The 25,550-nt window shown below is 42.6% G+C and overlaps 1 protein-coding gene across 1 annotated transcript; it reads left to right on the forward strand.

Moving 5' to 3' along the window:
* The first annotated feature begins 185 nt into the window (after window positions 1–185).
* Window positions 186–25,175, forward strand: LOC146616570 (1-phosphatidylinositol 4,5-bisphosphate phosphodiesterase delta-4-like). Its single transcript, XM_085373739.1, has 16 exons — window positions 186–252; window positions 2,563–2,616; window positions 2,735–2,893; window positions 6,570–6,798; window positions 6,992–7,121; window positions 11,766–11,997; window positions 12,613–12,814; window positions 13,036–13,180; window positions 13,867–14,019; window positions 16,635–16,784; window positions 20,983–21,145; window positions 21,323–21,439; window positions 22,951–23,129; window positions 23,232–23,364; window positions 23,467–23,616; window positions 23,980–25,175. The coding sequence occupies exons 2-16, from the start codon at window positions 2,598–2,600 to the stop codon at window positions 24,069–24,071; spliced, it is 2,253 nt and encodes a 750-aa protein (XP_085229865.1). The 5' UTR covers window positions 186–252; window positions 2,563–2,597; the 3' UTR covers window positions 24,072–25,175.
* Window positions 25,176–25,550: the final 375 nt, after the last annotated feature.

Below are 25,550 nucleotides of genomic sequence, written 5' to 3' on the forward strand. Positions count from 1 at the left end.
GGAAAGGAAGGAAGACTGGTCAGGAGGGGCAGGGCGGTGGAGAGGACGGGGAGGGTAAGGAGTGGAGGTGGGAGTGAAGCAGAGCAGTGACGAGGGAATCAGATTTCCTAGCGTTAAGGCTGCAGAAAGGGGAGGGGAGAGGCTGGGCCAGTTTTCCCTTCAGACCCTCTCAGACTTTAAAGGAGTTGAGAGCTGAGCTCAGCTGGACTCTGAAAGTCTGACTTCACAACCCTACTGAGGTTTCTTCTTTAGGTAAGTCTCACTCAGATACTAAATCACTTAAATCCGTTTTTGGATTAGTCATGCTTGTTTTCTTTAGCTCAGCTGGCTGCATGACTTTGCCAAAGTGATGCTTCGTAATGTTTCCTATTTCTGCGTCTGCTTCTAATTTACTGTACACGATCCTCCCTCCCCCAGCTACACTTTAGATTTAGATATAGTTTTACTGGACTGGAAAGAGCACTGGCAGTGCTTGTTCACTTAAATCTGTTACAGGGTTGTGTGCAGAGTCCTGGGTAAATATCCCCAAAGCTTCTGGGAACATCGAGCATTATGCATTAAATACTTTTAAATTAAAACTACAAATTAGAGGCATTCACAGAGAATAAAGACCGAAGCGGCTGGCTGTCATGATTGGCCTGTTTGTTCTCAACATATCCCCCTGAGTCATGTCCTTGTGTGCTTGTGTGTCTGCATGTGGTCAGTATACTCCCTGATGAAGTGACTGTGTGTGACTCACAGCCCTCAAAATAAAACATAACGTGAGCTAAGCGCAGGTTAAAAGTTTGGATTTTGAAAAAGGGTGTGTTAACCTTTCCACAGAGGAGGTGGAAGGACTCGGATGGAGCATGAAAATGTCTGCAGTGAAAGCACGAAACATACATTAGTTAATTGAGCCAATAGCTTTCGAAAATAAGCTTTGCTTTAATGCTCTTGGATTGAGAAGCAACTGCAAATACATTCCTCGCATCACTTCAAGCATACTGTGGTGAGAGCTTAGATAAACTTGCCCCGAGTGGAGGGGAGGTTTGGGAGAGAGCAGCTATAGCAACTTTGAGATGGTTTGTTTTGATGCACATTTATCAGTGAACAGCAGAGATAGAAGGAGAATGTCAGCTTTCATTGACACGCAGCATCCAGTCTGCATTGCACATCAATAAACTGACACAGTGTGTCAGTTTATCTGCTCAGAATGAGACGCTGAAAGCAGCAGATCATTGCTAAAGGTCAAAGTCCCCCGCTAAAATCAAATGTACATGTTTTTCCTGTACTGTGTAGTGCTTTCTCTCCACTTACATGTTTATTTGGTGTGAGTTTCACAGCTTTATATCTATTAGCTGCAAAAATGTCTGCTAAATGTTTCTCACCTCAGTGCGCTCAAAGCATCAAATAAAAAAATACATTCAAAAATTCCTTGTTGTGAATAGTTTCACTGGGGAACTATTTTCTTTCTTCTGTCCTGTCCTGTCACTGTATAACAAGCAAGAGCCTCTCCTCTCATCATCAATGGACAGGATCTCCCTCCTGGACAGTGATACCTCTCGTGACTGTGGTTTAGTGGAAAGAAAATACTTCCTCAGTGAAACTTCACACAAGATTTGCATTTTGTTTGTTGGACTAACTGATTCCTAGAAAGAGTAATTGCACTTTTTAAACACCACACACACACACGCGCACACACACACACACACACTCTCCTACACCCACAAGATGGACAAACAGCACTATAAGCCAGAGGAACAACCTGTACATTTGATTTTACTATATATTATATTATTGTAAAAACTATGATTACATTATAGTTTTTATTATGTAATTTAAATATTAGCAGACATATAGGCACCTATGTTTGCAAAATAGAGATTAATTTAATTCCAAGAAACTGTTGAAATTGCAGTTCTCTTTCCTATACATCAATTATCTTATTATCTGGTGTGTTTAAACCTCTTTAGACCATCAGATAGGGAAGTTTCAAAACTGCCATCTCCTGTATCGTTACACATTGTTTTTGCTGGAGATAGAGTTGCAGAGAGTCAGTGGAGACCTCCCAGAACAAACTCTTCAGTTTAAAGTAACAGTAAAGATTTTTCCTACCATCAGTGGCTCTGAAGATTCATTGTTTATACATTCACCTAACAGGCAAAAGATTTATGGTTTGATCTTGGGAGGAGAAATAAATCCCTTTGGGGTTAAATCAGGAAGGGCATAAAAATCAGCCAAATCAAACACGCAGAGTTGCTCACTGCGGTGATCCTGCGTGAAAAAGAGACCAGCCAAGAGAAGCCCGGTTCTTCTCACCATCCAACGCACATCACTGCGTCTGGTTGTCTCAATGCCTGGTCATTATCCAGCACTGCAGCAGGGAAGTGCTGAGTAAGCTAAAGGAAAGAAGCAAAGTGAGTTTGCGTAATGATAAAAATCTGACCCAGAGAACACCTTCTGAACAAACAAAGATGGATATTATACTGTGATTATTTGCTGATTGAACTTTTGCAAAATCGGTTTAGTTTGGATTCAGGGGGAAATATTTGGAAGCGCTCACTGACATCTGGTTCTTTTTAGAAACACATTTCCACTGGCATGTGTCGAGCGTAGAGATGGATCCTGAAGGTTCACGTGAGTAAAATTCTATTCGCTCACTCTGCGACGCAGAAGCTCTGACCTTTAAGCTGACTGCTAAATTCACCCCGGCTCTGATAGTGCAGTGTGTGAGAGGTTTGTGATCTTTGTGCAGGTATCCAAGATGATCCATACATTCAGGTGATGATGGCCGGGTCGACTCTGAGGAAAGTCAAGTCCCGCTCCTGGAAGAAGAATCGTTATTTTCGCCTTTTGGAGGACGGCTTGACGATCTGGTACAAGTCCAGATGGGCGGGGAGAGGCCACTCCACCTGTAAGTGCAGAAGCACACCTGTGTGTAATAACAAGTTAGCTCCTTATTCATTTATTATTCATTTGGTAAATATATCATCAGACAAGCCGCTTTCTGTATTTTATGTTGTGGGGTTAATGAACCAAAAAGAAAAACAAACAAACAAATAAAAAACTCATAAGAGGCTTTAAAGCATATATAATTTATTGCACATAAAGCTTATGCTCATGACCGTGCTCATCTGATGGGAGAAGCTTTGTACTGAGAGGGAGACGGTACTGGAGAGGGCTGTCAAGATTATATCTTCTGCAGCATTATGACACAAACCATATCTACCCCACTGGCCCTTTCAGGGTCACATAACCCCCCTTTTTTTCTTTGCATGCTCCTTCACTGCAATTTAATTTATTTCATCATTTCGTCTCGAGAAGAAAAGTTGTTGTTAGGATGGATGTTTTTAGGCTGTTTCTTGCGGACAGATCCAGGATAGCTGTTGCCCGTGTTGCTAGTCTTTATGCTAAGCTAAGCTAACCACATTTAGATTTTTATGTACACATTCAGGCCTATTCTCATTCCACACCCTGAGGCCTAGTCACTTAAACTAATGTCACCTGGTAAGTAGGGGTTTTTCTGGATAGAGGAAGTTTTTTTTAATGCTAATCATGCCAGTATGCAAAGTCCCAACACAAAGACTCATTCTGAGTTAGAAAGAGCTGCTAGAGCTTCTGTTTTTAAGCTTTTGGGTTCACCTGACAACTCTGTGGTTAACAACACAAGGGTGTAAATTATGTAACTCCCCAGGCAAAACCACAGACCCACGGCAATGCAAATGAAAGTTTGTGAGGAGGTAGAGCAGGTCCATCTACTAATCGAAGCTTGTGCAAATGGGTGAATGAGGTATATTATATATATTGTATAGCTTTGGGTGCCATATAAGAATCAGTCTGTTTGCCATTTAAAGCAGTCCTAATCTTCACAGACTTAGCAGGTTGAGTCTGAGTCTGGAAATATGGACATTGCATACATGAGCATGGTGTTACTGTTCTCATCTAACTGTCAGCAACAAAGCAAATAGGCACATTTCCCAAAGAGACGTGGAGTCCTTTATAAACTGATTACCGACAGAGCCAAGCAGGCTCTAAGCAGGCCTGAGTTTTACTACATAAGAATTGATTAACAGCCATGGTGGTATTTCTTATGGTTTCGTTTGGCCTATAGTGACAATGCTGTCTGGCCAGCACAATTCAGCCACCGGCCCATCGCATATTGGCCAAATGACGGGTGCGCAGTGGTACTAAGGGCCACATCTGCCCTACAGAAGCTTGCTATAATCTATATCAAGCCCACCTCATGACATTTGGACCACATCTGGGCCAAAACTCATAAGAATACAACTGTGCTCAAAACCTTTTTTGCATGTCCCAATTTTGCAATTAGAAAAAGAAAACTTCATAACTTATTCGTTCAGATTATTCTTGCTAAACTCAGCATTTCCTGAGTGGTCATCCACACCCCACAGTCTGACTGCTAAACTATGTCAAACCACCTGATGACCTTTAGGCTGCATTTTGTCCACATGACATTTTGCAGCATCATATCTAAACCAGGTTGGGTAATTACTTATAAAAAACAAACTAAGAATAAGCCCCACATCTAAATTAAAGAGCTGTTTCCCCCTGATGGATGATACAGTAGATACACCATCTGACCTCCCCAATCCAAGTTTAACCATTCCAGCATTCTTTTGTTTTAAGAAGTATATTTGACAACATACAGTGGGGCAAAAAAGTATTTAGTCAGCCACCGATTGTGCAAGTTCCCCCACTTAAAATGATGACAGAGGTCAGTAATTTGCACCAGAGGTACACTTCAACTGTGAGAGACAGAATGTGAAAAAAAAAATCCATGAATCCACATGGTAGGATTTGTAAAGAATTTATTCGTAAATCAGGGTGGAAAATAAGTATTTGGTCAATAACAACTCAATACTTTGTAACATAACCTTTGTTGGCAATAACAGAGGTCAAACGTTTACTATAGGTCTTTACCAGGTTTGCACACACAGTAGCTGGTATTTTGGCCCATTCCTCCATGCAGATCTTCTCGAGAGCAGTGATGTTTTGGGGCTGTCGCCGAGCAACACGGACTTTCAACTCCCGCCACAGATTTTCTATGGGGTTGAGGTCTGGAGACTGGCTAGGCCACTCCAGGACTTTCAAATGCTTCTTACGGAGCCACTCCTTTGTTGCCCGGGCGGTGTGTTTTAGATCATTGTCATGTTGGAAGACCCAGCCTCGTTTCATCTTCAAAGTTCTCACTGATGGAAGGAGGTTTTGGCTCAAAATCTCACGATACATGGCCCCATTCATTCTGTCCTTAACACGGATCAGTCGTCCTGTCCCCTTGGCAGAAAAACAGCCCCATAGCATGATGTTTCCACCCCCATGCTTCACAGTAGGTATGGTGTTCTTGGGATGCAACTCAGTATTCTTCTTCCTCCAAACACGACGAGTTGAGTTTATACCAAAAAGTTCTACTTTGGTTTCATCTGACCACATGACATTCTCCCAATCCTCTGCTGTATCATCCATGTGCTCTCTGGCAAACTTCAGACGGGCCTGGACATGCACTGGCTTCAGCAGCGGAACACGTCTGGCACTGTGGGATTTGATTCCCTGCCGTTGTAGTGTGTTACTGATGGTGACCTTTGTTACTTTGGTCCCAGCTCTCTGCAGGTCATTCACCAGGTCCCCCCGTGTGGTTCTGGGATCTTTGCTCACCGTTCTCATGATCATTTTGACCCCACGGGATGCGATCTTACGTGGAGCCCCAGATCGAGGGAGATTATCAGTGGTCTTGTGTGTCTTCCATTTTCTGATGATTGCTCCCACAGTTGATTTTTTCACACCAAGCTGCTTGCCTATTGTAGATTCACTCTTCCCAGTCTGGTGCAGGTCTACAATACTTTTCCTGGTGTCCTTCGAAAGCTCTTTGGTCTTGGCCATGGCGGAGTTTGGAGTCTGACTGTTTGAGGCTGTGGACAGGTGTCTTTTATACAGATGATGAGTTCAAACAGGTGCCATTCATACAGGTAACGAGTGGGGGACAGAAAAGCTTCTTACAGAAGACGTTACAGGTCTGTGAGAGCCAGAGATTTTCCTTGTTTGAGGTGACCAAATACTTATTTTCCACCCTAATTTACGAATAAATTCTTTACAAATCCTACCATGTGGATTCATGGATTTTTTTTTTCACATTCTGTCTCTCACAGTTGAAGTGTACCTCTGGTGCAAATTACTGACCTCTGTCATCATTTTAAGTGGGGGAACTTGCACAATCGGTGGCTGGCTAAATACTTTTTTGCCCCACTGTATAAACATTAGTTTGTAGGTTTTCTTGCTATAGTGTTCTTGCTAAAACATGAGGGGTTTCCAGCAATGTTTCACAAGCTGGGTCGAAGTGCTTGGGCTCAACTAAAAGTGAGAATATTTGTTATAAAAAAAAAAGAAGCAAAGTCCCAAGAATTGTCAGTGTGGTGAATATCCGTCTGCTTTAGAAACGAGTTATTGTTTGAAACAGAATGACAGGAACTCAGCTCATCGTAGCTCAAGATCCCAAAACACACCTCAAACATATGAAATGCATCAGTGTAAACCTCAAAACACTGAGCTTCCTCCATGTGATGATCATGTTACAGTTTCGGTGACTGACTTGGAAGCGGTGCGTGAAGGACATCAGTCTGAGGTCCTGCTAAGCATTGCAGAGGAGTTCCCTGCTGAACTCTGCTTCACCTTGGTGTTTCACGGCCGCCAGGGAAATCTGGACCTCGTGGCCGAGTCCCCAGATGAGGCCCAGGCCTGGATCCAGGGTGTGCGCATGCTGATTCACAAAGCTCAAACAATGGACGAGAAGGAGAGGCTGGACCAGTATCCTTTAACTGTGGTGTTTATTCTGGTGTTGGCTGATATCAGACACACTAGCAGGCGTCTAAACAAAGCTCCAAGTAGTCTGCTTTTAACCTTTTTTTCTTTCCCTCTGCAGTTAGCAGGACATTTTTGAAGTTTAAAAACATTTACTCAGCTATATGTTAGATCTGGGTTTTCCTCAGCATGTCCTCAGGTGGGTCTGGGACTGGTTTCATAAAGCTGACAAAAACAAAGACGGGAAGATGAACTTCAAAGAAGTGAAGAAGCTGCTGAAGATGATGAATGTAGAGATGAATGAGGACCATGCTCTTCATCTCTTCACGGTAAGAGAAAGGAATCAGCGATTAGCCCCGAGCTCTGACTTCAGCTCCCTTAAAAGTCTCGTGAAGGACTCAGAGCTTTTCAAATTCAAATTCAAATTTTATTTGTCACGTACACAGTCATACACAGTACGATATGTAGTGAAATGCTTGGACAACTGCTCGTGACCTAAAGAAAACAAAAAAGGAAAAGGCTATGAATAAGGCTATGAATAAGATAGGAAATAAATATGAAAAATTAAAAAGGGTAAATTTAACTAGGAAGGAATAAAATATAAATTAAGGTTAAAAATGAAATAACTGTACAACACAAATTAGAATGAAGGGTAAATTTAACTGGGAAAGAATAAGATAAAATATATAAATTAAAGTTGAAAATAAAATAACTGTACAACAAAATACACAATACACAATATAGAACTATATAAGAATGTATGAAGAAATCTAAATATAAATAAATATATACACAATAACAGCAGCATTCTCCAGCATTTTTAGACCTGAGATGTTGATGGTGAATTTATTATTAGCTGCTGCAGTGTTTGGGTCAAGGAAGGGATTAGAAATTAATATATCATAGGTAGGGGTGCAACGATACTCGTATCGATATTGAACCGTTCGATACAGTGCTTTCGGTTCGGTACGCATATGTATCGAACAATACAAAATTTGTAATTTATTTTATCAACTTTCCTTCTGACGATGATGTCTGCGTTGAGCGCTCAGTGAATCTGCGTTCGACTACTCCGCCTAGGCTGCACTGTCGAGCGCAGATCCACTGAGCGTTCAACACAGACAGCATCGTCAGAAGGAAGAGCGCAGGGCAAGCTAGCGAGACAGAAGTTAAGCTCTCCTTGCAACATGGCAAATTGAACCTCCCCCACCCTCATTCAGATCTGGCGTTTGGAATTATTTTGGTTTTCATGTGAGGTATGACCCTGAAGGTAAGCGCGTCATGGACTAAAGTAAAACAGTATGTTGGATGTGCCACGCAATGCTCAATTACATGGGTGGGAACTAGTGTGTTAGCGCAGTTAGCTCGTTAACGTGTTGGCTGTCTAGCCCCATGCAGGGGTAGCTCGTTAACGGAGATTTGCCTTGTTGTGGCGTTAACGTCATTTCAACGAGATTAACGCTGACAGCACTGGTGGGAACACAACGAATATGACTGCACATTTACGCCGACATCATCCTAGTGCAAAGACAAGTGGAAGCAGACAAAAACAACAAGCATGCATGCTACAAACTTTACCCGAGTCATTTAGATAGCCGTTAGCACATGATTCTCCTTATGGGGACCTGATATGTTTAATATTGTGGCTAGCTCAGACAAGGAGGAGACGGAGGTATCGTTTGGTCTTGCTTCCCGTGAGCTAGCCAGGGAGCACAGCCGTTTATTGACATCTGCAGAAGAACACTGCCGCTAGCTAAGTGCTCAGCGCGGCAACCGCACAGCAACAACAACAACAACACACAGGGCGCCCTCTGACCCCGGAAGGACACACCGTCGCAGCGAGAGGGCGTCACCCGTCACTATGGCAACATAAACAAAACATAACTGTACAAACAGAACCCCGAACAGCCCTGACCCGCTACATAGCCCCCCACCTGAGGGGTCAGTCGTCCCCGACGACCCCATTGCCCCACACAAAGTCCTGCAAATGTCCAGGTGCATTCTTTTGGCGCACCGGCCGGTCACGACCGGCGGGGGAAAAGTCACTCGGGTCAGAACATGGGGTGCCACCATCATCCCACTTCTGACACCAATGTGGCGAGCTCAGACAACGAGAAGACGGAGGTGTCGTTTGGTCTTGCTTCCCGTGAGCTAGCCAGGGAGCACAGCCGTTTATCGACATCTGCAGAAGAACACTGCCGCTAGCTAAGTGCTCAGCGCGGCAACCGCACAGCAACAACAACAACAACACACAGGGCGCCCTCTGACCCCGGAAGGACACACCGTCGCAGCGAGAGGGCGTCACCCGTCACTATGGCAACATAAACAAAACATAACTGTACAAACAGAACCCCGAACAGCCCTGACCCGCTACATAGCCCCCCACCTAAGGGGTCAGTCGTCCCCGACGACCCCATTGCCCCACACAAAGTCCTGCAAATGTCCAGGTGCATTCTTTTGGCGCACCGGCCGGTCACGACCGGCGGGGGAAAAGTCACTCGGGTCAGAACATGGGGTGCCACCATCATCCCACTTCTGACACCAGTGTGGCGAGCTCAGACAACGAGAAGACGGAGGTGTCGTTTGGTCTTGCTTCCCGTGAGCTAGCCAGGGAGCACAGCCGTTTATTGACATCTGCAGAAGAACACTGCCGCTAGCTAACTGCTCAGCGCAGCAACCGCACAGCAACAACAACACACAGGGCGCCCTCTGACCCCGGAAGGACACACCGTCGCAGCGAGAGGGCGTCACCGGTCACTATGGCAACATAAACAAAACATAACTGTACAAACAGAACCCCGAACAGAAGAAGCGTATAGTATAGCTTTTATTTTGGAAAGAGCAATTTCTCTGTAATAAACTCTCTTTTCCAAAGATGAGTGATTCCTCAATCAGATACAGGGCTTGCAAAATCGCTAGCCCTAGCGATTTTTCCAGTCGGGCTACCAAAATCTATCATAGGAAGGAAAAATATATGTCAATGCTTTTGCATTCTTTCGGAAATGTAGCTGGGTAATTATGTCATTGGCATCGGTGAGCCACTGTCAATATGTGACATATTGAAATCGCGTTTGAATTTGCGCTTGTTTTTTGCTTTCACTTTGCAATCAAGCGAACTGTGTATAGAGAGCGACAGCACTGATTGGTGAGTGATGATAATTTGCGCACCAATTCCTCTGACATCGTCTTATCAATCGTTAGCTTACTATGCAAACATGACAAGTGAAATCTCCCGCAGCTTAAACATGTGAGAGGTTGATCGCGCAGAGAATCGCTGACCGTTATGTGTGTGTGTGTGTGTGTGTGTGTGTGTGTGTGTGTGTGTAAAAAAGCAGCAGGATATATATTTTAGTTCTGCTGAGCCAAATAAGGGTGAAGAAGTGACAGCCAAAGAAAAGCTTACCACAAAACGGAAAAGTTATGACAAATCAGACTATAAGGCAAAAAGAAAGTGCAGCTTTATGGTTTCATGGACAAAAGAATTTCTGTGGCTGCAATATGACGAGCTATGTAACCGGGGCTGCACATAAGTGGTCCGCAGGTGCGCATTCGCTGTCAAAAAAAAAACACGCACAAGATATGAAGTTGCAACGCGTGTTTGCGTACATAAGATTTTCTGGAGGAGGACAGACATTTGTTTAAAACTCTTAAAGATGTCGAAGAAGCTCCTTTAAGCAATTACTTTGGTGTTCCTCCACCTCCAAACAAATGTCAGAAGGAATCCGAACCACAAAAGAAGCGCGTATTCTCGGAAAAGTGGTTGCAGGAGGTGAGCTGGCTTCAAACAAATGATGAACGCACAGAGATGTGGTGCGGAATGTGCCGTGAAAATCCCACGCTAGCGGACAAAAACAGTGCTTTTGGACGCAAACGCGCGTTGCAACTTCTTATCTAGTGCGCGTCTTTTATGTTGACAGCGAATGCGCACATGCGGACCACTTATGTGCACCCGTGTAAATAACATAATGTTCCACCGGGTGTGTTGTTGGTTTTCTCTCGATTTCTGAGTCGACAAGCGCCTTTGTTACTGGGACCAGTCATTTTAAGAAAGGCCCCCATTAGAACCCATGAGAAATGCAAGAAACGCATTATTGCTCAGTCTGCAATATCTTTCCCAGAACAAACACCAATTGCAAATAACATACTAAAAATAAACCTGAAAAATCTGTTTAGAACAGCTACTATGTTGCAAAGAGTGAACTACCACTGGCACAATTTAGCAGTCTTTGCAAACTTCAAAAAGCAAATGCCCTCGATCTTGGTTCCACTTGTCTCTTACCTGTGACTTCAGTGGAAATTTCAAAGTCAGGATCTGACACAGACTGATTCATGTCCTACACAGTTCTTACAGAAATTTCTGTTCAATTAGAACCAAGTATTTGAGTTGATGATTGTAATTTTTATACAATGTTGTAATTTGTTTTTCAACAATTTTTTTGATTAATGTTTTGTTTCCTTTACAATTTTATACTTTAATGTATAATATTGTAAAGGAAACAAAACAGGAAACAAAACATCAATCAAAAAATTGCTCTCTTTTTTATTCGGGCTACTTACATTTATTTTGGGCGACCAAAAACTGAAGAGTCCCTGCCTGAAGGGCTACCAGGGATTTTGAAATTTTGAGAGCCCTGAGATATATTTATTTTTTTAATTACTTTTGTTTCAGCAACATTAAATTTAAAAACTGTACTTTTGAGTTAAAATATATATTTATAATTTTAATAAATGACAAATTAAAAAGGCATGAACATTTTTTTTGTATCGAAAAAATATCGAATCGTGACACCAAAGTATCGAACCGAACCGAACCGTGAATTTTGTGTATCGTTGCACCCCTAATCATAGGTACAGCTCAGCTCAGTTTGCTAAACTTACAAAATTACAAAACATTATACAAAAAATATGACTATTAGAAGAAAATAAACTCTAAATATACAACAAGTAAGAGACTTTTTCTTTTTTCTCCTCAGATGGCTGATAAGTCAGAGAGCGGCTCTTTGGAAATCGAGCAGTTTGTCTTTTTCTATAAGATGCTGACGCAGAGGGATGAAGTGTGGAAGGTGTTCCAGGACTACTCTGAAGATGGAGAGAAGCTGATGTTGGAGGAGCTGCAGAGCTTCCTGAGTGTGGAGCAGCACGAGGGAGAGCAGAGCGCTCAGCACGCCCAGGAGCTCATCGAACGCTACGAGCCGTCTGAGACAGGTAACAAGGTAACACACTGCACCCTCATCTAGAGACCTGCACCCGAGGAAGCGCAGGACTGTTGCACAAATGCTATGAAATACAGCCACACCTGTTTTCTATAGTAACAGGAACACACACAAGCTGTTTTAGTGTATTTATTGTAAATAAAACCAGAGAAAGCTAATGTGGTATTGACCCAGTTCAAGGAGATATAGGTTACTGCATTATTATTATTATTATTATTATTATTAAGGTGCTTTATATTGTAAGATAAAGACTCACAGTAATACAGAGAAAACTCCAACAATCAAACAACCTCCCATGAGCAAGCACTTGGTGACAGTGGGAAGGAAAAACTCCCATTTAACTCGAAGAAACCTCCAGCAGAACCAGGCTTGGGAAGGGGTGGCAGTCGGGATCGATGGGATACTAAGATAAGAAAAGAATTTTTAAAAAGAAGAAAATAATATGAAATCATAAGAAAATTGATATAAAAAGGAAGCTAATGTCGACACTCTGCTGTTTGCAGATGGGTTTAACGTCACGCTGAGTGCAAACCACAAAGATGCTTCAAACAAGATTTATTCTTGCTTGATTCTGAAGAAAAGTTTCCCTGTCTTTATCTCTGTGCAGCCAAGAAGCAAGGCGCCATGTCCTTAGATGGCTTCCAGATGTACCTGTGCTCCCAGGAGGGCTCCATATTCAAACCCGAGCATCAGGACCTTTACCAGGACATGAGTCAGCCGCTCAGCCACTACTTCATCTCCTCTTCACACAACACCTACTTACTGGAGGACCAGCTACGGGGACAGAGCAGTTTGGAGGCCTACATTCAGTGAGGGCAACCCAGACACACACAACTTCATACACTTGTCACAAAGTGGTAAATTAGCTAAATAGACTAAAACAGTTTTTCTGTATTAGGCTGTGAACCTTTTTTATTTTTGTTTATTGTAACCTTTTAATGTGGGAACGTGTTGAACCTGACTCATTGCAGCCCTGTTGGCTGTGTGGTGATGACAGGTTAAGAGTTAAAAGAACTGTGTGTGTGTGCAGGGCTCTGAAGAGAGGCTGTCGTTGTGTAGAAGTGGACTGCTGGGACGGCTATGATGGGGATCCTGTTGTGTATCATGGTCACACTTTGACTTCAAAAATCCTCTTTAAGGACGTCATTTCAACGCTTAAAGAATACGCCTTCAGGGTGAGCAGCTTATGAAGCACTGCTTCACCTAACTGTACCTGTTTTTTGTTTTTTTTTAATCTCTACTGTTTTTTTTAGCTTTGCAGCCCACTGATCAATAAGCAATTTCCCACTTACTGTTACTATGCTGTACACAAGCCCCTCTTTGCACAATTTCCAGTGAAACTAAGAGATCAGGTTACTGTGCTTTTCTTATTGTCCAGCACATTTGGGAGTCTTTCCTTCTAATGAAGCCATTAATGAACACTAATTAAATTCCACTAACCCCTAATGTATTTGACTGGGCTGTGCGAACCTCAGTCCAACACAAAAACAATTAGATAAATTCAAAACAGTCTCTGCTGGCAGTAATAGAAACAATGTGTTTATTTCTGCAGATATAATTTACAGGACTGTGTTTGTGTGCCCAGAAAAGTGTAAAGCTCACATTCAGTTAGTAACTTTCCCTGCCGCTGGAATCCAATGTTCTCCTACTGAGTGACCCACATGGAAAACAACCAGGAATTTCTAATGTGTCTCTGCTTGATCCTGCTCAAACTTTCCTACAGAGCTTCATAGGAAGATGTGATGAGGAATCTGTTTTGGAGGAATGTGGAAACTTATGCTCAACAGTGCAAAGACATTTGCCACTTGGCAAAACAGTCTCTTGTTCGTTGTAACTATATTGCATCTTATATGTTTGGTAGGCGTCCGAGTTCCCTGTCATCCTGTCGATTGAGAATCACTGCAGTGTGGAACAGCAGACGGTCATGGCCCAGTACCTGAGACAGATCCTGGGGGACATGCTGCAGACCACCCTGCTGGATGGACAGGTCCCTCAGCAGCTCCCATCTCCACAGGTCAGAATCTGTCAGTTAAACCATGAGAATGTTTATCATTTAATAGTCATATTAAACTCAAGGGTTCAGTCATTTACCAGACACGTAAGAGGATAGTTAAACTCTAACATAGTGACCTCTGAGAAAGGAAAGATAAAGATTTGAGGCCAGATTGACAGAATGAACAAGTCCAGGAATGCAGGATTTGTTTCAGAAGCAATAGATATCGAATTCAAAGCTCGAGGCTCCAAAATCCTGGACCTAGAACTGAACTGGTAATCTTGCATTTATAAAATGTCAAATACTTCTCTGCTTCCTAGATCACATGGTCACAAGTATTTACAATAATTCTGTTCCTGCTTCATGTTTTTATCTTTGCAGTCTATCAGAATAGTTTTGCATGATTCACAGTTAAAAAAATAATGCATATGTGTCTTACACTGGGCCTCAGTGCCCTCAGCTCTCAGTTCTTCTGTCTGAAAAAAGGTGGATCAACCCCCCCCATAAACCTCTAAAAAAAAAACCCATAAATTTCCATCCTGGAAATTACTCAGAAATCGTACTCAGTATAAAGAACTCAAACATTTTAAGGATCCTGTCATGGTCGTTGTAATATTTGTTTCTTTTGTTATGCTCATTTTGCTGTTTCCCTTCACCATCTACATTCCCTGATCTATGTCTTTTAGTTACTTCTTGTTCCATGTTGAAAGATACTTCTGTCTTGTTCTTGCCTTTGTCATTTCCGCTCCTTTCTCGATTGTCTGTTCTGCTATCATCATTTCCACCTCCCAGCCAGTGCTCTTTTAACATTCAGGCTGTGGTTGAATAATCTGTTTTTCTGAGGAGAGTAGGCTGTGAAGTAATGTGGAAAGTACTGGCATGGCAGCCTTTATAAAAGCTGTCAATAGTCCAAATACTCTCAGAGCAGCAGTGCTACTAGGGATGGAAATTCATAAGAATTTAGTGATTCCAATTCCATTATCATTACATTATATCAAAATCACTTTTTGATTCTCATTGGCTCTTCTTTGAGAGTCATCATCGCTATTCACTAAGCAGCATATTAAAGAGATTGTGATCATTTTGTGGAACAAAAATAAATGTCCATGTCTATGCTGCGGACTGCTCTAGCATTTTCCTCCTCTGGCACATGAACTAAAATCAGCTGATTGTAGTACAAGTACCCACATAGCAAAATTGGTATGGCCTGGATCTGCCCACACAATGTGCTTACATATGGCCCGCATACCGCAAAGAATGACGGCCCAGATCTGGGTTGCCAGAGGTGGCCCACACACGGACCAGCACAAGGCCAGTTGCAGACACACTGGTGTGCTGGCCCAGAACAGTTTCACCTCTGGCCCCAGATATCAGCCTAATGTGTACCTTAATCAAGCCACGTAATAACAACATGTGCCAGAACATAATAGTGCAAAAGTAACATGATGAAACTCTGTTCAGACAGTGAATGGACTGACTCTTTTATAGCACTTTTCTTCTCTCCCGGGTCACTCAAAGTGCTCTATACAACATGCCACATTCACCCAATCACACACTTTCTCTAAACTGAGTGCTTCCTAACTACATTCATACACAGACATGCAGACTGGAGGAGCCAGAGATCGAACAACCAAACTTCCAATCAGTAGGTGACCTGCTCTACCTCCTGAGCTTCAGCCACCCAGTGGTAAACATGAGTAAACTCTCACTAGGTTTTGGATAAAGTGTACACTCACAAACCTGTCAAATCTGCATTTGAAACGTTGGCTACCATAACAGTATAGTATTGCAACATGGCATTTGGATCTTCTAACTAAAATAGGAAAATAGGAACATAAATATTGCCATCATTTCAGATTGCACTTGAATTTTGAAGGGATTGGGTGAATGAGGCATGTTGTATACAGTGCTTTGAGTACTCCGGGAGAGTAGAAAAGTGCTATATGAGAATCACTCCATAGCTGAAATCACAGGTTTAAAACCACAAGCATTGCTTCTTTTCTTTCAGCGGTGACTTTTATATTAAGCTAGCATTTTGCATTTTTTAAAGGAAATTTTTCAGTTTTGGTGATTTTTTTTTTTAATTTTTATTTTTTTATATAAACCTTAACTCGTTTAGCAGTTATGCTACACTTAGCCAAGAGGTATGAAATGTTTTTGGACAACACCCTGATGATTTAACCGGAGGAAAAACCTGATGACTATTAAAAATTCAGTAACTTTTTAAAGATTAATGGTCAGCCTGTGTCTTATTATCCATCTCACACACAGACTGAAAGTACTTGTATAACTCTTCTCCATTAAAGCACTCAGGACAATCAGTGCTAACTTAAAGTAATGGCTGTGAAAAATCCCACTGAGGTTTTAGCCACTTAAAAGGGGGCACATTGATGCATTTACAATAAAGTACAAGAATATGGAACACCTTTATTAGAAGTGTGTGTATGAAAAAAACTGAAATTTAGTCTTCAGTCACTTTGTCCTTTTTATTGTACCCACATTCTAACGGCAGATCCAAGTGGCATCTATGGATATGGCTGTGTAACTATGTTAAAATAAGATAATCATTTAAACACTTAAATTTAAAGAAAAAGACAGTGGATAAGTGGACATGCTCCCATATGTCTTCATTACAGGAACTGAAGGGCAAGATTTTGCTAAAAGCCAAGAAGATTGGTGGCCTAGAAGAATATGTCGATGAAACCTGTACAGATGAAGTGAGTGATGAGGAAGAGATGGCCAACTGTGATGCTGAGATGGCTTCGACAGAAGATTCACCTGACAAGGTAGATGGATGCAGTAACTACTTTCTCTCTCTGTTTCCATAGTTCATATCAAAGTGGGAATTAAAACAGATAGAGAGCAGAAAAAGGGAACCATATAGATAGTAAGACGAGGCAGGATTGGATGGTGCTTGATAGTAAAGGAAGGCAGGAAACTTGGCTGGGATTCAAGAGACACCGAGGCGAGACAAGAGTTGATGGGAGATAGTGTAAGAGAAACAGGAAACAGATATTTCAGGCCAATACAAGATGCACTTAAGTGAGACACAATTTCCAGGCTTCTCAGCCTGCACTTTGAAGTGAAGGAACTATATTATCTTCAAAGTAGTGCTTAAGATGTGCTAATTTTTACACTTAAAGTTTACTAATGGGTCAACCATGGTGGCAGTGAGAGAATAACTGGAATTGTTTGTGGCTTAAATAAATCCATTAATCCATAAGAGTCAATGAGAAAGAGACCAAAATGTAAGAAATCCTAATCATGTTATTCACATTTTTCAAAGCTGATATATTCTGCTCATAGTTTTAAGAGGGAGTTTTTCTTTCTGACTGTAACCAAGTGCTTGCTCATAGGGAATCGCCTGATTGTTGAGGTTTTCTCTCTGTTATTGTAGGGTCTTTACAACATAAAGCATCTTGAGGCAACTGTTGTTCTGATGTGGTGCTATATAAATCGAATAAAACTTCTAGCTCTTTGTTCCTATTTTAGACTCTACAGTCCATCAACTGTCACAAACATATTGTTTTTGTTCCTTTCCCTTGAAGCCACAAGGAGGTTAGAGCCTTTATTCTGATTGGCTGCCCCTCCTGAGATGATCATTTTAGAAATATCTTGCCTCTCTCTCTGACATCACAAAGGCCAAGAATAGAAAAACTATGTGAAACCAAGTCACAGAGTTTACTTACACACACTGAAACAGTGTCCATGTTTAACACGAGCATCCACATACACATGTTAGATAATAAGAAAAAGCAGTTTATTATTCTGTATCCTCCTGGTCATATAGATGAAAAGCTGGTAAAGAAACGAAACGTAGCTAAACCTATACTCTACATATACTACATATACAACTAAAATAATGTCAAAATAGGGCTGTAAATAAATAGTAGTTAGCCAGTAATTTGTCCAGTACCCTCGTGAAATTGAAAAGACTTTATGAAAAGTCTGGGTGTAAATGCAATAAACACTGGACCTACCACATAGAGTCACAAATGCCATGTCTTAAATAAAAATGTATTTATTTTAAATAAAATTGAAAATTCTTCAGTTTTTAGGCGACCACTTTTTTCTGGCAAACACAAATGGATATTAAATAATTTATATACTTACTGTACTGATTCAAATGCACTAGACTGACTGATAAGGGCGGTTAGGGCGTCACCGTTAGCCGTTAGCTGTTAGCCGTTAGCATGTGTCCGTACTATCTGCCCCGGGAATTCTCGCATGTTATCGCAATAACAGCGTATGTCCCCCCCTCGGCCAACGCGGATGCAGCCTGTGACACTCTCCACTCAGTGGTCAGCAGACTGCAAACACAATCTCCGAGAGCCCTTCTCATAATATCAGGGGACTTCAATCATGCCTCTTTGGACTCCACACTGCCCACCTTCACCCAGTATGTGACCTGCTCAACCAGACACAATAAAACACTGGACTTACTGTATGCCAATGCTGAAGAGGCATACAGTTCATCACCTCTCCCTCCCCTGGGCAGATCTGATCACAACCTGGTGCACCTTGTCCCTGTGTATGAGCCCTTAGTGCGCAGGGAGCCACCAGCCACCCGCACAGTGCAGAGATGGTCAGAGGAGAGCGAGGAGGCTCTTAAGGACTGTTTTGAGTCGACTGTGTGGGAGGTGATCTGTGACGACCATGGAGAGGACATCGACAGCCTTACTACATGCATTACTGACTATATTAATTTCTGTGTGGATAACACTGTACCTACCAGGACTGTACGGTGTTTCTCCAACAACAAACCTTGGATTACCCCAGAAATTAAAGCTGTCCTCAAGCAGAAGAGGAGGGCCTTCAAATCAAAAGACAAAGAGGAGTTGAAAAGGGTGCAGAGAGAGTTGAGGGGACTGATAAGGAATGGGAAGGACAGCTACAGGCAGAAGATGGAGAACCAGCTTCAGCAAAACAACGTTGGTGAAGTCTGGAGAGGCCTCAGAACCATCTCAGGCCACAAACAGCAGAACTCTCTGCCTGGGAGGGATGTGAGATGGGCAAATGAACTGAATCATTTCTTCAACAGATTTGACTCAGCCATGAGACAGTCTACAACATCGGCTGCAGACTCACCCACCCCCACTGCTGCTGTTCCACCTCAGACCCTTCACACCTCCTCTATTCACCCTGCTCACTCCCCCCCACCCCCAACAACAGCATCCAATACACACTCAACACAAGGCTCCAGCCTGTCTCTCTCAACCACCCAGGTTAGGAGGGAACTGAGGAGGATTAATGGCAAGAAGGCAGCGGGCCCAGATGGCATCAGCTCGAGGGTCGTCAGGTCCTGCGCGGACCAACTGTGTGGGGTGATGGAGCACCTCTTCAACCTGAGCCTGAGGTTGGGAAGAGTCCCACAGCTCTGGAAAACCTCCTGTGTTGTACCAGTGCCAAAGACTTCATGCCCCAAGGACCTCAACAGCTACAGGCCGGTGGCTCTGACATCCCACCTGATGAAGACCCTGGAGCGGTTGGTCCTGGCTCAGCTTCGGCGCCTAACAAGCTCATCACTGGACCCACTTCAGTTTGCCTACCAGCCTGGCATTGGCGCGGATGATGCCGTCATTCACCTCCTACATCGTTCCCTCGCTCACCTGGAGACCGCTGGAAGCACTGTGAGAATCATGTTCTTTGATTTCTCCAGTGCCTTCAACACTATTCTTCCCTCGGTTCTGAAGGACAAGCTGGAGAACTCTGGAGTGGACCATCACCTCACTACCTGGATCCTGGACTACCTCACCGACCGACCACAGTATGTGAGGACTCAGGGCTGTGTGTCGGACAGGGTCGTCTGCAGTACGGGGGCCCCACAGGGAACGGTTCTGGCTCCGTTCCTCTTCACCATCTACACTGCAGACTTCTCCCACAATTCCACCCAGTGCTTCCTGCAGAAGTTCTCTGATGACTCTGCAATAGTCGGCCTCATCACTGATGGGGACGACAAGGAGTACAGAGGACTGACTCAAGACTTTGTGGACTGGTGCCAGCTGAACTACCTCCAGATCAACGCCAGTAAAACCAAGGAGCTGGTGGTAGACTTCCGCAGGCACAAGCATTCTCCACTGCAACCACTGAACATCCAGGGTATGGACATTGAGGCTGTGGACAGCTACAGGTACCTTGGTGTTCATCTGAACAATAGACTGGACTGGACTCATAACTCAGACGCCCTCTACAGGAAAGGGCAGAGCAGGCTGTACCTGCTGCGGAGACTCAGGTCGTTTGGGGTGGAGGGCCCACTCCTGAAGACCTTCTATGACTCTGTGGTGGCTTCTGCTATCTTTTATGGTGTGGTCTGCTGGGGCGGCAGCATCTCTGCTGGGGACAGGAAGAGACTGAACAGGGTGATCCGAAGGGCCAGCTCTGTTCTAGGATGCCCTCTGGACCCAGTGGAGGTGGTGAGTGACAGGAGAATGGCGGCTAAGCTGTCATCCCTGTTGGACAACGTCTCCCACCCCATGCAGCAGACTGTGACAGCACTGAGCAGCTCCTTCAGTGGGAGACTGCGGCACCCACGGTGTGGGACGGAGAGATTTCGCAGGTCTTTCCTCCCCACTGCTGTCAGACTCCACAACAAAGACTTTAACTGAACAAACACACACATCCACACATGTGCAATAACACTAAGTGCAATAATCCTTTCTGGCATCGTTGTATTTTTACTCAGTTGTATATAGCATTCGTATTCTATTTTTATCTTATTGTATATTTTTATTCTATTTTATTCTACTGTATATAGTATATTATTTTATTCTATTCTGTACAGCTGTGTACTGTATTTATTCTTATTGTATTCTAATTTTTGCGTCATAACTTTTGCACTGTCCACTTCCTGCTGTGACAAAACAAATTTCCCACGTGTGGGACTAATAAAGGTTATCTTATCTTATCTTTAATTACCTGGCATGTTTGAATGTTTAAAGTGATGTTTTGAGCTTTGTTGACTGATTATATATTTTTATGCTGCAGAAGTCTAAAGCAAAATCCAAAATGTCCAGGGAGCTGTCAGACCTGGTGGTTTACTGCAAGAGCGTGCACTTCGACGGCTTTGAGCACGCCCATTCACACGCCAAATGTTACGAGATCTCCTCATTCTCTGAATCCAAGGCCAAGAAGCTCGCTAAGGAAGCAGGTAGACGAAGGAGTAGTATATTCCTCAGATAATAAATGAGCTGTTAAACGATTGTGACGTGTCATACAAGTGTATTACAATATTTGAAACTGTATCTGACTTAAAGGTGGAGAAGTAGGTAGAGTTATCTATGCTGTAGAAATCTATTGCATTTGTTCTCTTCAAACATTTTCTCAGGGACGGACTTTGTGCAGTACAACACACGGCAGCTGAGCAGGACTTACCCCAGCGGCCTCAGGACAGACTCATCCAATTACAACCCCCAGGACATGTGGAGCGTGGGCTGTCAGATAGGTGAGGACAAGCTCGCCCTCTGCTGGTGTAAAATCTGAACTCACCGCCAGTGCAAAACCGGTGTATCCATTAGGGTTAAGTACGACCTCCTTATTTTACACAGTGTAAGAACGCCTGAATGATATTGATCAGAAATGCTGTTACAAAAAAGCAGCAGCATTATCTGGGCTTTTCTTCCTGTAGGCGAGTATAATATTTGCTAGTCACCATATGTGTGATGTTTTTTGGTTTAGTGCATCCAGAAAATTGCATTACTGATAGTTTAGAAGTCCAAACAAGAGGAAGGTTTTTGCACTGGTGTCAGCACACGTACTAAAAGTAATTGGTAGGAAGTCATTTCTGTAATGCTTGACCATTCTGTCAAATATTCAGGTTATGTTATTTGTATCTGCAGGTGGATTTGGTAAATGAGTACTAGTTATATATATTTCAAATTTCTGCCAGATGAAAAACTTTGGCTTCCTCGTCACAGTTTCAGGGTTTTCTTTTATCATGCTGGAAATAATGTGTTTAAGGTCTTGATGTATTGTTGAGTTTGAGGCGAGGCGTCTGTCATGCATCCGTCCTATAGTACTGGTCAGAATTTAATCAAACTTGGATACACACACTGATCACTAATGGGTCTTCAACTAAACTATACTCAAGGTCAGCATCACATTTGTCGTTCTACCGGCAGTAATGTGTGAATTGTGATGAATGGTGAATCGGATGAGCTCGCACATTACCGATGTTCTGGTATTTAAGTTGTTGAGAACCGAAGAGAGAGTACCTTTCAGTTTAACTTTTTTGCGATTTCCTGCCTCTTTGGAGCTAAAGGAAGCCACCCAATCACATGACACATCATTGGAAAGGTCATCCTCTATTGAGCACATCAGGATTGAGTAGGCTAGCTCAAATAAGTCCAACGATATAGACCAAAAACAAATGTAAATTACATAGGACATAAATGAATAGGCTGGTTCTCAGGAGGATATACAGCATGAGTTGTTCTTGTGAATTTGTTCACAAATTCCACTGTATCTTCTGCTAAAGGAAGTAACAAAGGGAAGGACTGGAGTATCTTGCAGCATGTGACACTCGAGGCTATGGAGAGGCCCAACACACAGAGACCGACACGCTTTTATGGCAGTTCAATTAGACTCTTTTCTTCCCACTTCATTGTTTGCACACACACTGCTTTTACAGCTCATGCATTTATTATTGTGTAATATTATATTAGGAAGTAATTATCCTTGTGGACATCCTCAGTGCCACACCATGTTTATTTTTAGATGGGTTAGAGCTAAGAGCTGGGTATCTAACATCATCAAGGTGGCTAAAGAGGCTTGACAGGACAGATGGTTCCTGTCACAAGTGCTCACACTGATGGTATCTGCTTAGGATGAAAGCTCGTCTCCTGTAGCCCTTTTCACATTAACTCTGACAGCTCTACAGACTCTGGGAAATTATCCTAGATTGCCATTCAGTAAAAAAAAAAGTTAATCAAATTATTGTCTGCCTCTTTCCCAAAGTGGCTTTGAATTTCCAGACAGCCGGTCTGGAAATGGATCTAAATGATGGGTTGTTCAGGCAGAATGGCTGCTGTGGCTACGTCATAAAGCCCGATTTCATGAGAGATGGGAACACTCAGTTCAGTCCAGATAGACCTGAGGAGCGGGAAGGGTACAAACCACTCCGCCTATCCATACAGGTACAGAGCTCTATGAAAATCTGTTTATTTTACCTCCAGTGTGGAAATCTGAGATGTGGTGTGAGAGGTAAAGTACGCTAAAATGGTTTGCATCTTTATCAGGTGATCAGCGGGCAACAACTGCCAAAGGTGAACCAGAAAGAAGGCTCTATTGTTGACCCGCTGGTGCGAGTGGAGATCTACGGAGTACCACAGGACCAGGCAAAGGATGAGACCAGCCACATTAACAACAATGGTGACTGAGTATTCAACACTTAGACCACTCAGTGGACAAATTTTGGGTATAAAGTCGATCCCAGTTGGTTATATTCACTCCTCTGCTGCCCTCCTCCTGCAGGGTTTAACCCCGTGTGGAATGAAACTCTAGATTTCACCATCCACACCCCTGAGCTGGCGCTGGTTTGCTTTGTGGTGGAAGACCATGACAAAGCATCAAGGAACGACTTCATTGGACAGTACACTCTGCCCTTCATGTGCATCCAACCAGGTGAGCAGAGCATGGAGAGCTCCAGTCTTACCTCTTAGTACAAGAAGACTGCATCACACAAACTAACTAGCCTTGCTCTCCTCATGATATTTCAAACCTTTTGGGGTGTCCCAGGCCATGGGTGATGTCATCATCAACAATAAGCCTGTAAAACTGTAAAAAATAGTCCAAAGTTTAAGCCCTCCTTCTTTGCATTTCATATTTTCCGAAACCACTCAATGCACTGGATTCTTGGTAAGCAGATTCTGGCCCCCACGCCGTGTAATGGACACTGTTGGGCTTTTTGTCTCCAATATTCAGAAGCTCTTTTTCTAGCATTAAAAAGTGCCTTGAGACTTGTTTTGAAATTCTTCTTTTTTCCAGGATATCGTCACATACATCTGCTGTCTAAGGATGGAACAGCTATCCCGCCCTCATCGCTCTTTGTTAACATCAGCATTTCTGAGCTCACATGAAGAACAACGAGAAACCAGATGTGGTCACAAGGACGACATGGAGCAGTACTTCGATCTGCCAACGCTACATAAGACTGTCAAAATGAACCACAGGGAACAGATCATCTCAGAAATCAGCATTATTGAATTTGAGTTTTCAACAGTGACAAAGTGGAGTGCATCTCTTTTAAACCAATCTATAATTTTTAACCACGGAATAAGATAAACTAGGCCATGCAGTACTATTTATTTAGGTTTTTAAGTCCAATGTATGCAACTTTACATTCCAGAAATTGTAAAAAATATTTTAAATGATGGATGTGAAAGTAAGACAAAAGACTGCAGCATGTAGAGAATGTCAAAATATCTGTAACAGTACTGAAAGGTTAGATGTGGGGAAAAAAGACAAATCTCAGTATTAAAAATCCAGAAATACTCACAACTTTGCATGAATGACTTATTTCTAATGAATGAATGAATGTTCTACAAGGCCATGTTGTGTATAATGTAAATATGTCTTTGTATGTGATTTTTTGAGTGGTTAAAAACCTGTGCGTGAAATTCAGTTGTTCAGAAACATTTGTGGCTTGTTAATTTTTTTCCCCAACCTTGTTTCTAGAAATTTGGGGAACGTCTTAAAATGTAAATTAAACAGAACACAAACACTTGCAAACAGTTGTTTATCCATCACAGCTGGGACAGGGCGAGAGGTGGGGAACACCCCGGACAGGTTGGCAGTCTGTCACATGGCTAACACAGAGAGACAGACAACCATTCACACATATGACCTATTCAGAGTCAGCTGTTATCCCAACATACATGTCCTTCGACTCCAGAGTACCCGGAAAGAACTGACATAGGAACCTGAAGTGGATTCAAATTCAGGAGCTAAGTATAAGAAACCCAGCATTTAACAGAAAATTGTAATAAGTCAACATGTCGAAACAGAATTTAAAAAAAATTATCTATGCATGCAAAATATTTCAGAGCTAATGGTACAAATGAAAAACGTGTTTAAAAAAGAGCTGTTAGAAAAAGAAAAAAGGCCAACATCAGCCTGTCCCGTTTAAGAGAAATGCATTTATTGCATTTTTTTTTTTTTTTGCAATCACCCTGTACGTCTGTGCCAGCACATTTTTCATATTTTTCTATCATTTTCATTAAGCTGCTCTATGCTCTCTCATCCATCCTTATCTCATCCAAAGCAAACTGCAAAAAGCACTCTCTCTCCTTCATCAGCAGCAGCTTTATTCCTCAGTTGCTTTTGGCTTATTAAGCTAAGAGTTCCTAGCAGTCCTGTTTTCAGCCTTGGCTTCATGAATTTGTTTTTAAGGAATCTTTGTTTTCTTCTTCTTTTGTTTATTTTTTCCAGGACTTCCATTTCTCTTAGTGTTGAATTTTTGTAAACAATGTATTTTGCATTATTAAGAGTTTCTGGACTGGCAGCACAGTTGTGGCATCTCATATGGTGATTTTCTCATTAATACAATTATATTCTGA

The sequence above is a fragment of the Diplotaxodon limnothrissa genome, linkage group LG16 (genome assembly GCF_057381915.1).
Source record: "Diplotaxodon limnothrissa isolate DT_005_m linkage group LG16, D_limnothrissa_male_GT1.1, whole genome shotgun sequence".
Lineage (NCBI taxonomy): Eukaryota > Metazoa > Chordata > Actinopteri > Cichliformes > Cichlidae > Diplotaxodon > Diplotaxodon limnothrissa.

Bases quoted from the DNA above. Each gene is read 5' to 3' on its own strand.
- LOC146616570 (XM_085373739.1), top strand. The intron at 2,894-6,569 runs GTAAGTGCAGAA...ATCATGTTACAG, and splicing joins GGGGAGAGGCCACTCCACCT to TTTCGGTGACTGACTTGGAA. The intron at 11,998-12,612 runs GTAACAAGGTAA...ATCTCTGTGCAG, and splicing joins CTACGAGCCGTCTGAGACAG to CCAAGAAGCAAGGCGCCATG.